This window comes from Seriola dumerili, unplaced genomic scaffold (assembly GCF_002260705.1).
Source record: "Seriola dumerili isolate Sdu_G_001 unplaced genomic scaffold, Sdu_1.0 BDQW01000002.1, whole genome shotgun sequence".
Taxonomy (NCBI): Eukaryota; Metazoa; Chordata; class Actinopteri; order Carangiformes; family Carangidae; genus Seriola; species Seriola dumerili.
Window position 1 is genome coordinate 777843 of NW_019174257.1, and position 11992 is coordinate 789834.

The window sequence follows — 11992 nt, forward strand, 5'->3', positions numbered from 1 at the left end:
TCAACTGTACCTGTTACAAAATCACATCACCTCATTCTTACTTGAGCATTACCATCAGTTTGTGTTGTTATTTTCTATAAAATAAATGGAGTATCCGTGGTACTTCAAATAAACACATGTGAAGACTTTTTATTACTTTTTTTTGCAAATTAACAGGTGGTGCCAAAGCCAAACGAAGGGCAGCTACAACAAATTATCATTGTAATCTCCACAATAATACTGGTTGTCACCCTGGCCCATATCATTTTCTGTTATAGACTAACCTCGGCCCCCCATCTCAGAAAGGAAAGTTGATGTGGCCCCCACTGAAAAAAGTTTGGGGACCGCTGCTTTAGGTGGTCCTCACATCTTCAAAGTTCTGTTTAGGGGTTAAGATTTTTAGGATTTATAGAAATTAGGTCGATGCTAAGTTTAGGGTAAGTTCTGGGGTTAAAAAAGTGCAAAAAAATGGTTTGTACCTCCAAGTCTATTGGTTGATACTTTAATTGGGTTTTCAGTTTCCAAGCCCAATGGAATGGAAAGAAAACAAAGAATCTTGCACACTGTACATCCCTGTCCATGATCTCCCCTTAAAGTACACAGTGTGTACACACTTAATAAAAGTCTCCATTACTTGCACTCACTTTATGAAGTGAGTGCAAGTAATGGACAGTGTGCAGGATTGTTTGAGTTGTTTTAAAGTCAAGAGTTTACACCTGTCACTAATACTTCTGCAAAAATAATCCAGAACATAAATAGAAGTTTTTGTATGGATTAAACAAATGAGATACAACATGTTAATTAAAGACCTTTACAGGTGGTGGAAGGTTGCTTTCACCTTTGGACAGAGCCAAGCTAACTGTTTCCAATCCTTATGCTAATTTGCTACTGAGTCAAACGTCATATTTGCATATGATTGTATATGTAAGAACGGTATTGATCTTCTCATCAAGTCTCTCTGCAAGAAAGCAAATAAACATATAGTGTTTCCCAAAATGTCAGCATATTCCTCCAAGTACAATTTGCTCACAGCACTTCTGTACTTGCAGGACTAAAGACAGCTAAACTTAGGATGAGGGCTAAAGATTGCACTCAGTCAATGAGAGAAAGTATATTATATGTTTATATGTCTTTATATGTACAGTATGTTTTAATATTTTTGCCTACTTGCTTATTTGCTGTGCATGAATACGTCGTTCTAAACATGATTCACATATAGTGGATTGAGCCACTCATCACAGCCACAGTGGATATTGACCAGATCACATCACTCAGCTCAGCGTCACTCCCTTCAAAACCATATTAGCCAACAATATAATATAGTATGACTCAGTGAGTAATGACTAGTTGTAATAGCACATGACACCATGATCAGACATCATTACATATAATTCCTGTTAATGTCTGTTAATCAGATACAGTAGAGCTCATTAGATGTAATGAGACACTCCCTCCACATCAGCACATTAACCTGGAGGTTGTTCAGTCTGGCTACTTTCCTTCTGCTCACTATAGCACACATGATGTTTTGATTTAAAGCCTATGTGTGCCTGTAGGTGCTGTTATAATATCATTATTGGTAATGACCCAACCACTAGAGGCCTGAAATATCTGTAATACGATAACCAACACACACATACTTATAACCTTTTTCCTCAGCCGTTGATTAAAATTCATCCTGTTTCTATTTTTAATCACCTAAATGGATGGGCAAACCTTAAGAAAACAACAATAGACAGCGATCAACAATAGAAACACACTCATTCTATTTACTGGGTTTTTCAAAATCAGCAGTAGGCCAGTCAGTCAGTCAGGAAGCTGCTGAATGGAGCAGAACAATAGGAGCAAAGAGGCCACACCTGGCCCAGACACCTGGTGAGCTGCACAGCAGCAGCACATACACGCCACAATTGGACATTTGCGTGTGATTGTCCTTGTCACCAACAAGCACAGGAAACACAGTATTTCCCTTTCTAGTAATAGAGGAGCGAATGATTAGGGGTGAGAAAGCAGCCAAATAATCATTAATGTAACTATGCACTGAAGTACTGAAAAGTTATATAAATGTTATGTAATATAAATAGGGGTAGGGCAAGTTAGGGCTGCAACTAAATGTATAACAATACAAAAAAAGCCTTTTACAGTTTCCAAAAGTCCAATTGGATGTCTTCAAATATCTTGCTTTGTCCGATCAGCAGTTCAAAACCCAAAACTATTCAGTTTGGAGTGATATGAAACAGAGAAAAGCAGCAAATCTTTACATTGGAGAAGTTAAAACCAGACAATATTTGATGTTTACTTAAAAAATTACAAAAAACATTTACCAATTATCAAAATGGTTGCCAATCAATCCTATGTCCATCAACTAAACGATTAATCAACTAATCAAAATGGTTCTAGTTGATTTTGATGTATCTACTGTATAAATTCATCAGGAGAGACTGAGTATGATGGCAACAGCAGGTCTCCATAGCCATTTGTTGACAGAAAATATTTACAGCTATACATTGAGACACTCCTCTGTTCCTCTAATCCACTTCACATTGACAACTCCTCCCCTTCTGCAGTAGTTTTTGTCTAGATATAGCTATTTTTATAACCTGTGTTGCTACATTTCATTTCATCCACTCTTGGATTACTGTTTTAGTAAAATACTAAAATAGTACCACGGACACACTCAAAGGGTCAGATTTGGTGCTTGTTCCTGTTGCAGTATTGTACTGTACTGGATTCTATTTCAATTAATCAATCAGTTAATGAAGTAGTTTATCATTCAAACAATTTCTAGACTGAGCTCAGGTCATGCGAGTATGTGTGTGTTGGTGGTATTGTCATATGTGTGCTGTCCATGGTGCTGAAATTTCCCATACATCCTCTTTTGCACAGAGAAACTAAGGGCGAAACCCTGAAGAGACTGTGACTGTTTAAGGACCTGTAAAGTTGTGTACACTTGTGGAAATATGACAAAACTGAATACAGTTTGGGGGAAATAAACAGCTTATAAAAAATATTTCTTTGTTTGTTGACCAAATGGAACAGTTTTCCTACCTTTTTTTATTTAACTCCTACATGACTCCTTTGATGAGTGTGTGTGTATATTTCACAGCTTACCTGCTTCATTTTCGCCATGAAGCAGAAAAGGATATGGCCATTCAATGATTTTCTTGGCGTACTTCCTGACCACGTTGTCCTCGCCAAGGATGAAGAGGGACCTGTTGACGGTGAAGCAGTTCTCCCTGACCGGGATGGGGTTGTACAAGGCCATGGTGCGGGCACGCTGCGCTTTGGTCTGCTTGAAGGCTGGGGAGATACCACCTGTGGACACAGCCGCCCCATCGCGGTTCCGGTTGCGCTCGGACCCTCCATCCCCTGAGCTCAACAAACCCGGGACGTCGTCTCCAAACCGGGCCATTCTGTCAAAAGCAAACCACACGGGAGGGGAGACAGGGTGAGATGGGGGAGGAAAAGGAGGTTATATTCTCCTAGAAAGCAGGTTGCGGTGCCGCGCTCGGTGTGACCGCAGCGGAGTGGCGAGATCCGGAACAGTTTCAGTCCATCGCCACTTCTATATTAGCAAAAACACCGCTTTCAATGTCCTCAAACTTCACAATCCGATCAAAACATTTACAGATTTTTGTCCAGACGGTTCAGAGGGGAGCTCTGTCAAAGCAGCACGTTGATCTCCCTTACCAAGTGCGCTCTGCGTAAAAAAAGGAAACAAATCCAAAAAGTAATTCTATTGCGCCTCATTTAACGAATCCGTCGTCTTAGAGGAAGCGGTGAAAACTGATTCATTTTGCAGCGTTTTATCCATCCAAACACTACGAAGAGAGAATAGAAAAGCTGCAACAGGTCAGGTCGTCAGCCATCCTCAGTCCCCTGAGCGAAAACGAGAGCAGGTTGATTCATGGATTTTTAAATAAACTAGCAACAGTCCACTGACTAATTCAGTGCACATCACTCCTGTCTCCTCTCTCCTCTTCTCTGTTGACCACCTACCACAAGAGCACTATCCTACTGCGTGTGTAAGAGCACGACGGGGTTGAAAAAAGGAAAACAACTTTGGCATTTTCCACAACATTTTCCCCTCCGAAACAACGCGAACAAAACCACGCGTCACACAGAGGAAAAGGCAACCCTCAATCCATCTTGTCTGCAGTGGGATAGTGAAGGATGCATCTCCCCTTCTCCCCCGCACTGTATGAGCAGGAGGACAGAAGACAACAGTGTCTCCTATAATGCGACAAGATCAATACACCTCTCCTAACCTCTGTCCAACCCTACCCATGCAGTTTAAGATACGCAGATCTGGTTAACAAACCGTGTGAACAGAAAACAAGGGAAAATGAAAAAGCAGAGCCATGCATGGAATCAATAAAGTCACAATGTAATGGAAACAAACAATGGAAATTATGTAAACCAACTATATTTAACATTAGACAGCCTGTAAATCTGTTATTCCAACTATTAATACGCAATGAGTTTGTGCTTTTTTGCGTAAAATTCTTGCAAACTCAGGTTTATGTGGCTGCTAAACTGGCAACAATTTGATGATGGGCCACGCTGTAATATTCTGCTTTGACTTGTGTTGTTCACCTTGCATGGTCACGCCTCAGGGCGAGCAAACTGAATGCTGGTCACGTATTAGATCGAGAGGGGAGTAAACACCTGTTGTGAAACACCGGGCGCCAGCAAGACACTCAGGAGGACGGCAGTAAGCATCTCTGGCTAATTACAGGGTTCAGAACCTACTATTGCAAGGCATGATAGTGAGGGGGAGTCATGCTGCTGTGCACCGACTGGAAGTGATCATATCTACTCTCATGAGGATGTGGGGTTTTTACAATGAAGAAGTCGCGGGTGGGGGGCAGGGACCGATGCATGCTATCAGATATGAGAAACATGACTATACAGGAAGCAATAATAATTATGGTGATGTTATTTTCTTACTGTAAACAGTTCTCAAACAATTGATTCTACAAACAAATATCATCTTCTATTCAAAGCCTATATTTTATTTCTCTGTGTCATGCACCTCCGCTGTTGTTAAGTAAACTATTAAAAACACAGAGGTTATAGATCCACTTGTCACATACTTGCTGCACACATACTATAAACACTGTATGTATGACCCTGCATACAGTCAAATGCAGCACATACATAGACACACACATACTCAGGCACACAGTCTGTTCTGTTCAGTTTTCATCTTGAATCTAATGTGGAAATTTGTTTAGTTGTTTAATCTTAAATAAATTAAAATGTTAACGAGGGACGTATTGTAAATATATACTGTACATCTGTTGCATTACTTCTCCCTATATGTAACAATGTTTATCGTGTTTAAATTTTAAATAATCAATGAGTCACACCTTTGCACTGGATGACATTAGCACATACACTGTCCAGCTGTAAATACTCACTAGAAGACTAAATGTATATTCATGCAAATGTTTTAAATGAGGCAAAGGACCTCTACACAAAAAGCCACCAACCTAAAAGATATGAGGCAAAATGCAAAGAATTCCCAAAGAACAGCAAGCTGAGAGAGTCTCTGTAAAGTAAAATTCACCAGCTACTATCATATAATTCTTTAAACTGAGATAGTAAAGTGATATTCAAGGAAACCGAAGACAAAAGAAGAACCACAGGAGAGAATTAACTACGATGCTGACACTGATGGGTATTCAGTGATGGTGGTATGACGAAGGCAGTGATCAATGGTGTGTGGCCTCTTACTCATTAGTGCTTCAACACATTATGGGCATTAAAAATAGAACACATAACAGACAGAAATCTGACGTCTTCTCATTATACATGGTGAGAAGAGACGTACAAATTTTCAGTCTCCTCCAGTTAAAAGGGAAAAAAACTGCTGTAGAAAAGTCACGTTTCACTTGCTTAGTGTTATTTCAGTCTCAGCTACTCTATGTGTGATAGAAATGTTACTTTTTCCTCTGCGCAGAAGTAAGCAAGTGATACCATTACATTATTTTCTGCCAGGACGAGAGCGTGCAGCAGCAGTCGCAGCTTTCTTGGCTGAGAGGTGAGGGGTGAATTATGGTAATTAGGTGTTAGCAACAGGGATGATAAGGGTGGAAGGATGGTGGTTCTTTCCAGTAAAAAAGCAGAGAGCGAACAGTTAAGAGTCCCATTGTTGTAGACAATGCTTTGAGTCAGTAGTTTTTTCTATGATAAAAAAAAAACAACACATTTTTGAATTAAAGTACTAGTGATATTGCTGAAGGACTGTTAATCCAATATGAGTGTGTTTGTGTAAGGAATCTTACGTAATCACTCCTGCTTTGAATAGAGCACAGTCAAACCAAAAAAAAGTTTACACCACTGGCCCTGAGGTTAGTTGGTACCACTTTCTAATAAGGCACCTTAAGATCTTATGAGTTGTAACTAATGACTTTAGTTGTTTTGTATGAATGTTCATATGGATGTTTAGTTCTGACAGGTCTGCTATCCAAAAAGAAATAAAACATCTTTTTCAAGGAGGTGAAAAAGTCTAAAGAAACCCTGAAATATCCTATTGCAAAAGCCAAAAATCCTATAAATCCTTTGGACCAGTTGCTGTTTTAAAAACAGCAGATTATGTATAGCCAAATTCCAATGAAAAATAAAGTTATAGGTGGTTAACATTGCTGAAGAACTGGCATCTTATTTGACATCTTAGACTTGGTGCAAATGTTGGAAAATGTTCTCTTAGCTGTAAGAGATGTATAGCTTGCGGAAATCTAGCCAAGGAACGTAGGGTTACCAAGGTTACCTGCTGTCATGACAGCAGGTTGACAGTCCCTGCTCTGGTAATAGGACTTAGTGCCACAGGACTGATGTGGGAACATAGATTTCAATTCAAAAATAGAATGTGTTAATGGAAATACCTGACAGGTCTGTATCTGAAACCTGGTCATTATCATCCTCTTTGCTTAACAGTCTACTTACCCTGAGGAAAAAAATACCCACATGTGAGTAAATTGCATGTGTTTACTTTACAGTTTTGGTTGTTATGTATGAAGATTTGAACAGTTTTAATCCTCAGCTGCCAACATACTTCCACCAAGCTCCTGGGTTGAATCCACATGGCTTTCTCACAGCTCATTCCACTTTTCTGTGAGAGCTTCAACTACTTTCATGCTATAGAGCTGTGTTTCAACCATTTCTGTCCACATAAACCTGGAAATAAATGACAACAAACCAATGGTTACGAAGCCTACACCTATTCCTCAAAAACTACACTAAATGTCAGATTACAAAGTTTATATAAAACATTGTAGCTCAGTATTACATGGTCTGATAAAAATATCAGTTTGAGAAACTACTATTTTATGACAACTTCAGTTTCATGACATGACGCGACAATTCAGCAAGAATGACAAGACCATACACAGAAGTGCAAGACACATAACAGATTATAAATATAACTCTAATAATACTCAATAAATATAACAGAATTAATACTAAATGATGGACTTCAGGTATCCATTCGTCAATCATTGACTAAATAACACGAAGTGTTATTAGAATAGTGTAAGTGCTGGCAGCTACTGTAGTGAGTAAAATAGAGAAGACACATTATTTGCACAGTGCTGTGAGACAGGCAGGCAAGCAGACGGAGAGAGACGTCAGATAAGGAATCTGTGTGTCTGTCTGAGATAGACATGTCAACACATTTTCATCAGTGCTGAGAACATGCTTGTTGACCCCCATGGGAGGGGCTTTAATTGTGCAGGTATATAAGAGCAGATCAAAACACACTGAAGCGGTGCGATCCTAACAAGTCAACAGATCAACAAGTTCCATAATTGTTTAAGAATGTTTATTTTATCACTTTCATTTCTTTTATCCCATTATCCCTCCATTATAGGGGAGATCACACACTGACACACTGTATTTGCATGTATTTTTTTTTCTGTCATTCCAGTTCTAGTCTACATTCAACCTAGTTTGGGAGGTTTGAACACGTAGAGGGATCCTGGGTAGTGTAGTGTATTCAATGCTTCGCAATCCATAAGTATGATGGCTTTTATTATGCACAACCATCATATTTACGGAATTGTTTTAAACTTCGGATTTGAGGAGATAAAGTTTGCTTGAAAGTTTTTGTGACTCTAACCTAACCATCACTGCCACAATTGTTTCTATAGCAACAAGGCATCCTCGAAGAAATGATGTTGTCAAGCTTGCACATACTGCCAAAAAAGGCCGGCAGCAAATTGGTCTTATACATATTTGCTTCAACAACTGTCCTTAAAAACACACAAGAGTACAACCTCAGAACAACTTCACGGGAATCAGGTTACAGGAAAACACCAGGTTTACTAAATCTTTTGTGACTCATTCCAGAAAACAGGCTGGAGGCTCCATTTGAATGTCATCTGAGGTTCAATGCCTCAGACAAATAATGGGGATAGCCTGTTGATTGTAAATCTGCTGGATTTACTCACTTAACCTCATATAGTTTGCAATGAATGGTTTTGCATTTCCACCTCTCAGGGGAAGGTGCAAGTCCAGCAGGTGTGGTGAAAAGGGAAGGTTGCGGTGGGTTCAATGAACATCAAATTCAACTTCAATTTGAGGATTAATGACCACAGAGCCATAACTCCCTGTCTGCTCTTTGTTTTGTGTTCTAACACAGTCAGATATTGTGTTCATTTATTATGAGCTACTGCTCTCTCCCTCTCAGTGCAGGTCTCTGAAGAATACTGGTTGATTAAATTTTTTCTTCCCCACCACAGGCTTCTCTCATACCTGTGTAAATTTGAACCTGCTCTTCAGAGGCAAAGATTTCAACACACAAAACACAGAACAGAATAAGCAGCTATGTACACGTATATTTTTCTCCCGTTATTTGCATGATGTTCACCATGACACATATGAAATAACAGGAGGGATAGAACCTGCTAATCAAACTGCTAAACTTTGTGTTGGTGCCTGGCCACACAATGTACCAAAAATGAGCTGCAAAAAGGTGTGAAAATTCTGACCTGAAACTGTACTCAAAAACATAATTTCTATTAATTCAATGCAGTTGGAAAGATACCATCATGTTTGGACTGAAATAAAGTCTGTTTTGTATAATATTTCATAGATAAGACTGGTGGAGAAAACAGAACTGCACCAGCACAAAAACAATCTGTTCACACAGTCTGTTGGCACAGCTGATGTATGTAACTAATTGATATGGATGAAAACATAAACATACTGGCAAATGTAATGACACAATTTTTGAAATTGAGGGACTACTTTACTTGTATCCGATGGAAATGTGCATGGTGCACGGTTGGAGACGTGGATGAACATGTGTTTGAAGCCACTGCTACAACTGTTTTGAGACAATGATATACAATTTTGAAATAATGAACTTCGACAGACTTTCACTACAAAAAATTTACTATTTTGGGTATTATTCACCTATAACATCTACTTAACGCACAGTCAGTATGTGACAAAATTCATGCTCTCGTTAACTATCTGGTATATTGGGTGATGCTCAAACCTACAAAAAAAACATATTAAACCTATCAAGTTCCCCAAAAATAACCGCTGTGCTGGGTCAGTGTGCCATCGGCCTGAGCCCAGATTTCTGCATGACACAGAAAAGCTCAGGGCAAACACAGAAGGACAGACAGACGACAAAGCCAGACCTATTGATGTGGCGAGATGAAGGGGCCGGGAGATTGGACTATATTTAGCTTCATTGAGATGGTAATGGTTGGAACATGAGAGGACTTTTGAGTGCGTTTGTGTGTGTTTGTGTGTGTCTGGATGCGTGTTAGTGATGAGCTGTACAAGCTCAACCACCATTTGAATTTCAGGTCTTTACATTGAGAAAGTGTTTTTGATCATAGAAACAGGACTAATTACAAGTGGGTTTGGCAGAATCAATAGTCATCTCTCTGTAATAACAGCATGGAAATAGCAGCACTGTTGATTTCTTTCCTGGCCTTGATCAGCACTCGAAGGAAATTTGATGAAACACATTTACCCTGCGGCACGATTTCTCTGTCTATATCTCTTTCTCTCTCTCTCTCATCCTCTATCTCTCCAGCTGTCTTACTCTCTCTCTCTCTCTCTCTCTCTCTCTCTCTCTATACCAACCCAGATTTCTGCTTTCCACTGTTGTCTTCCTCCCACTTGTTTCCTAGCAACTGAACTGACATGCCCCCTATTCTCAGCCCTGTGAATCTGTCGCTGTAACCCCAGATTTCACGGAATAACCTATATAAATCATCGTTCCCCAAGGGGAGCTGAGTTATGGTCGTTGTCTCCAGGCAAACGACTCTGTCCAAAAGCATGTTGTTAACCTGGTTTCCACCATATTGCAAGTTTAGAGTGGTCAAAGCAACAGTTGGGCAGTGAAAGATCTGCTGCAGTCATCAACCAGATAACAAAACAAACATAAACACTGACATTTACACAGTTGACTGAGATGCCCAATTAACCTAAGAAACTTGATTTAAAAAAAAAAAAAAAAAGAGCTAAGGATTTCGTGACATTAGGTGGAGATGATTGTTTTCAGTAAATTTCCACAGCAAGCACTTATTGACTTGAAGAGGATTAACCTCACACTGATCTGATGTGTGTGAGAAATTCATTCACACAGGCTTTACACAGATTTTTGAAACCCATGAAAGTTAAGCAGAAGATGATAAACACTTCAATACACTCTTTGGCAGCACACTGCACATGTTAAGGTGGGTATATTAGTATTCAATAAAATCTAATAATTAGATTAATCTAATGATCTAATAATTGTGGAGTGGAAAAAGCATTTCGATCATGACACAATTAAACTCTCCAAACAAAACTCAACTAATGATAGTTTCTAAAAACCCAATTTATGATTTTAATCATTCAAATTACAATTTATATGGTCATATATGAGAGTTTGGCTTTTAGTAAATTCTCAACTCATCATAAATTAAAATATAAACCTGTTTTACTACTGTTTACAAATAATCCTAATGTAAAACAACCATCTAATGTTGTCTAATGTTTGTCCTGTCTGGAGAAAAAGCTGATTTTTAAGTGAGTTTTTTTTTTCTTTTACACTTGAATCAAAGCTTGTGCCATCAGGTACTACCAGTTCCTTGAAGCTAAGTGAGACATTAGGTGATATATCACACCACTGATGATGAAACACTGGAAAACATTCTGTCTTAAAAAGGAAAAATTAATTCATGAAAGCATAATAAAACAGTTAATGGAGGAATCAATTGTGCATTGAAAACTGAATGTTATGGCAGTTTTGTCAAGCTGTTTTAAAGTATTTGTCAAGAAAGAGTCTCCATCATGGTGCAGGTGGATAATATTTTGTCTGATGTCTAATATTTAATAATGTGCGAAGATTAGCTTCATATGTCCATATAACAACATTACTGTCACACTGTGCTATTATTCTAAAATGTGCCTCATTTGTGGGCAATAATATCCTGGGAGATTATCTCCATCTAGTGGAAAATAGAGGTACTATATTATTTAATGGGAGATAAAATCAATCAATTTCAATGTGTTTAGATAATTTCTCAGAAACTCCAGAATTGACTAATTTACACCTATAGGCCTATATCAATAGAGTAATGCTTCATTTAAGTCAAACAAATAAAGACTTAGTATAGGGATTCATCTAACAACTGATGCTGTTGCAGACATGTATTGTCTCCCCAACTGAAATAAAAGAAAACTTTCTGATCACCTATTTTCCTTTAATCTTTCAACATCATGGCATCTTTTCACATCAAAGTTTTGCATGGTTGTAGAAATGTGGAAGCATTTTACTTTATTCAGCCACATTAGACAGTGCAAGCCTTTTCAGTCAAATGAATTCATGTAAAGGCCCAGAAGAAGAAAAACCATAAAATATAACTTGCTTGTACATTGGAAATAACACATTTAGGGGCTTTGGATAACTCTATATATACAGAACATGAATGTCCTGGGTTTGAGACATTTCTTCAAAAACATGGTGCAAAACCAAAAGGAAAAAAAGCATTAAATCCAGACC

At 38.6% G+C, this 11992-nt stretch overlaps 1 protein-coding gene across 1 annotated transcript; it reads right to left on the bottom strand.

The window, feature by feature from the left end:
- Window positions 1-3079: 3079 nt before the first annotated feature.
- LOC111232408 (voltage-dependent R-type calcium channel subunit alpha-1E-like) lies at window positions 3080-3391 on the bottom strand. The gene has a single exon (XM_022759951.1). It carries the CDS (start codon window positions 3389-3391, stop codon window positions 3080-3082), a length of 312 nt encoding a protein of 103 aa, XP_022615672.1.
- Window positions 3392-11992: the final 8601 nt, after the last annotated feature.

Excerpts from the sequence above, each read along its gene's own strand:
- LOC111232408 (XM_022759951.1), bottom strand. The coding sequence starts at position 3,391 with ATGGCCCGGTTTGGAGACGACGTCCCGGGTTTGTTGAGCTCAGGGGAT.